At 29.6% G+C, this 3,993-nt stretch overlaps 1 protein-coding gene across 2 annotated transcripts; it reads left to right on the top strand.

The window, feature by feature from the left end:
* The first annotated feature begins 239 nt into the window (after positions 1–239).
* Positions 240–3,521, top strand: LOC114387014 (F-box/FBD/LRR-repeat protein At3g14710-like). 2 transcript variants are annotated; one of them, XM_028347118.1, is made up of 5 exons: positions 274–414; positions 519–596; positions 821–1,793; positions 2,888–3,031; positions 3,150–3,521. In XM_028347118.1, exons 3-5 carry the CDS (start codon positions 834–836, stop codon positions 3,438–3,440), a joined length of 1,395 nt encoding a protein of 464 aa, XP_028202919.1. In that variant the 5' UTR covers positions 274–414; positions 519–596; positions 821–833; the 3' UTR covers positions 3,441–3,521. The 2 variants fall into 2 exon arrangements, with proteins under 2 accessions (XP_028202918.1, XP_028202919.1); XM_028347117.1 differs by lacking the exon at positions 519–596 and having other exon boundaries at positions 240–414.
* Positions 3,522–3,993: the final 472 nt, after the last annotated feature.

Below are 3,993 nucleotides of genomic sequence, written 5' to 3'. Positions count from 1 at the left end.
CAGTACGTACAATGTCAATTTACTATTACGTGGAGTTATTGTGTTTGCATTTTCTTGAAGTGGGTGTATAAGTGAAAATGACGTGAAGATCGAAACGTTGATTTAGAAATTTAATGAAAATTGAAAATTAAATTTGAGTTCAGACTCAGGAGCCCGATGGGCGTGTTTTAAACAAGTGCAAGAGTCCTTACATTAACAAAGAGACTTTTTTTTAGACTTAATTGTAACGAATAATAATATATAAATATTTTTATATCTATATTTTTCTCTTTTTTTATCCGAAGTGGTCACCCGGAAACCGAGAAGTACATATAAAGTGCCGTAGCGTTTAGTTCTACCTTAATGTAATAGATTCCATTTTACTTTTTTTCTCAATCCAGACTTTCTGGAATGCTCAAACATTTCTTCATCAAGGTGAGCTTTAATTCTTCTCATCTGCTTCAAATTGCATGTTCTACTCTTCTTCATATTAATTCATAGGCTTTTTTTTTTCTTTTCAATTGTTAAAATGTTTGCAGTAAGCTCCTGGAAATTCCAACGATATGAAGTGAAAGTTACATTTTCTCACTTTCTTTTCCAATAAGCATAATTTCCCAGTTAAATCTCACCTCAGTCGCCATTCTGTTTCTTACACACAATTTTATCTGTCTCTCTACTGATATTAATTAAACTACATGTTAATTCACATTATTTTGTATTACTAAACTGCGAATACTTGAGGTTATGATAAAAATTGAACATAAATCTGTGTTATTTCCTTTTCAATTATTGATATTTAGACAATTTGTGAAGCTTGACACATTCTGGCATTGTGCACCAGGTGATTCAAAGTCATGAATTCAATTATTGCAACTCAGAACAATGCAACAGCAAAAAGGTTTCCCACTGAGGAAACTGTTGTTGATGGGGAAGACATAATTAGCAAGTTGCATGAAAGCATTCTTGGTCACATTCTGTCTTTCCTTCCAACAATGGAATCAGTCCACACTAGTGTGTTATCAAAAAGGTGGGTTGATGCTTGGAAATCCATCACTGGCCTACAATTTAATGATACTTTGCTTTGTTTTGGGAAAAAGATGCAAAAAGAACAGTTTGTGTGTTTTGTGAACATGGTGTTTCTTCACCTTGCCAATTCAAGTATCCACAATTTCTCTCTTTGTTTAACACGTTATCAGTATGATTCAACCTTGATAAGTGCATGGATCTCCTTTATCTTTAAAAGGGGTGTCCATAATCTTCATATTCAGTATGCTGATAATGTCCACTTTCCTTCCCATTCACTCTTTAGTTGCAACTCTCTGGTACAATTAGTGCTTCAAATGAAATGTACTATTAGTGTTCCCATCTTTTCTTTTCTCCCAAATCTTCAAAACCTTAGCATTTCTGGGATCAGGTTAGTGAGTGAATCCTCCAATTATTCAGAAGATCTAATTCTTAACTTCCCAGTTCTCAAAGTGCTTGAAGCTAGAGGATGTGAGTGGTTAACTAAGCAGAACATTAGTATCAAAGCACCTCAACTTGAAAGGTTTTCCATAGCAATATGGAACTCCCTATCAAATGAATCACATAAATCTGCCATCAAGATTTTTGCTCCTAATCTAACAGATTTCTCTTATGAGGGTGATCTTGAGCAACATATCATTCTGTTGAATTCAGCATCAATTCGTAGTGCGTCTGTTGTGGTTGTTATTGATGAGGACAACAAAGAAAGAATGGAAAATCTTGGGTTTAAAGTGCATAATCTTCTTGCACAAATCCGTGAAGTGGAGCGATTGAAACTATTGTTTTACAAGGTATGCTTTGATTTCATTATATGTGAATTGGAAATTTGCATAGAGATGTGTGGAATAGTTATTTGCCTGTGATTGCATAAATAACATGTTTAGTGATAAGCATTGTCTGGAAATGCATTTCAAATACAGAAAGAGGCACCTGCAATGCTTTAGAGAAAAATATTTAGATTGTTAGCTTTTCCCTTTTTTCTTAAAAGAAAAATCATCAATTTGGCCACTTAAGTTATAAGGATTATATTTACATGGTTCATGCGTTTTGTGCAGTGCTTTTTCGTACTAAATAGCACTCCTCTTTTTTTACTAATTTAGTGATAGAGTCATAGAAAAAAGAGCTTTTATTTCACCAAATTAATCTTTCAAGAGGATTAAAGTGGCGAAAAAATATTTTAAAAATTAATTTGAAAAAAAAATTAATTAATTGAAAGATTAATATAGTGACAAAATTTTTAGAGAACTGAAGTGACGACAATTTTCTTTTTTGAGTGACTGATAACCAAAACGTTTGAAATAGTAATTGATATAACTTTAGATCACCAAACAGGATTTCCTCTTAAAATATTACAATACAAACTATTCTGTACAGTATAAAATAATAATAAAAAATTTGGGAGTTAGCCAGTGGTAAGTATAAATAAGTGGTGAAGCTTTGCGCACGTTTGTTAACTAACTCTCCATCTTTTTAGGACAACTAATTAACTTATGTATGCTTTTTCTTTGCAAAATTGATTGATATAAGAATACTTTGAATATTCTTTGTAAAAAATAAAAAATATTTTAATATTTTTCTCTAATTTTATTGATCTTCTTACATATTAAATAAAAAGTATCACATTTTTATTTTAAATAATAAATATATAATTTTTATTTCATATTTTTATAAAATATTAAAAAAAATAAAAAAGACAATGAAAAGACAACATTTCTCTTATGGCTACCGTTTAACGTTTTATGAGATAGATAATTAATTTTTCTTTTTATATATTTTTTGTTGAAATGTCTTATCTAGTTTTAATTATACACTTCAATAATCTAACCAGCTTGTCTTGCACGCAATAAATTACGAAAAATTTGATCAAGTTTTTCTTTGTCGGCAGGTTTTAATGCATGTCAGTGATATTTTCAGCCATCTACCTGCATTTGGAAGGTTGGCATCCCTACAATTAAATGAGGTTACTGGAGAAGCTCTGTTAAACATTCTTCACAATTCCCCATTTCTTAATACTCTTGTTTTAAAAAATGTAAGTTTTGAACTCTTGATTTTGGTTCACAGAAATTCTAAGTGCTTGTTAATTGTGTCTTTTTGGCATATACTACGTGGTGGATGACTGATTTTACACACTCTAAAAAATGTTTCAGGGGGTATCTGAATTAAATAAAGATGTTTTGACTTCTGCATCAGTGCCTCAGTGCTTTCAGTCTAGCCTCAGAGTTTTTCAGTTCAAAGAATTTAATGTGCATGAGCATGAGCTTCTTTTGCTGAAATTTGTGATGGCAAATGCAAAAGTCTTGGAGAAAATGACTATATATACTGCTTTTTGGCTGCGGTATTCAGATACTGACATGGAAAAGGTCAAGGAGCAAATACTCTCTTTTCCAAAGTGTTCCGACTTTGTCATGATACAATTATCTAATGTTAACAGTTGCTGAAGAGGAGGTGTCGTTAATAACCATAGGTAAAAGGTGTGGTGTCATAGATTCACAAATAAAGGTGACCCTGATTTCAAGATATGTTTGTTTTACTTTTCATTTTTTTCATTTCACATTTTTAAGATTTAGAAAATGGGATTATTTTCTATTTTTCAAAAATAACAACGTTAAAAATGTGTTTGATTTAATCATTTTTCATGATGAATTTGATAAAATATATTGTGCATTTAATTTAAAATAATAATAATAATGTGTTTTTTATATACAAATGTAAAAGTTTTATACATATAGATGATATATGATGTAAAAATAATTCTCTTGAGTGAGAATAAAAATAATTAATTTTAACCATGAATAATAAAAATTTAAATTTAAATTTTATTTAATTAAATTTTTTTATAAGATTTATCACACAAATAATTAAATATTTTAAAAATTAATTTATAAAAATTGAGCTTTAAACTGAAAATATTTTCATTCAAAACATTCTCTAAATTTTAAATAAACATATTTATATCTATTTTTTATTTTTATTAAAAATAAAGACAGAAAA

This window comes from Glycine soja, chromosome 15 (genome assembly GCF_004193775.1).
Source record: "Glycine soja cultivar W05 chromosome 15, ASM419377v2, whole genome shotgun sequence".
Lineage (NCBI taxonomy): Eukaryota > Viridiplantae > Streptophyta > Magnoliopsida > Fabales > Fabaceae > Glycine > Glycine soja.
The sequence above is the reverse complement of the archived record's forward strand: the minus strand, read 5'-3'. Positions and strand labels throughout refer to the sequence as shown.

Bases quoted from the DNA above. Each gene is read 5' to 3' on its own strand.
- LOC114387014 (XM_028347117.1), top strand. From the start codon at position 834: ATGAATTCAATTATTGCAACTCAGAACAATGCAACAGCAAAAAGGTTT. The intron at 1,794-2,887 runs GTATGCTTTGAT...CTTTGTCGGCAG, and splicing joins TGAAACTATTGTTTTACAAG to GTTTTAATGCATGTCAGTGA. The intron at 3,032-3,149 runs GTAAGTTTTGAA...AAAATGTTTCAG, and splicing joins ATACTCTTGTTTTAAAAAAT to GGGGTATCTGAATTAAATAA.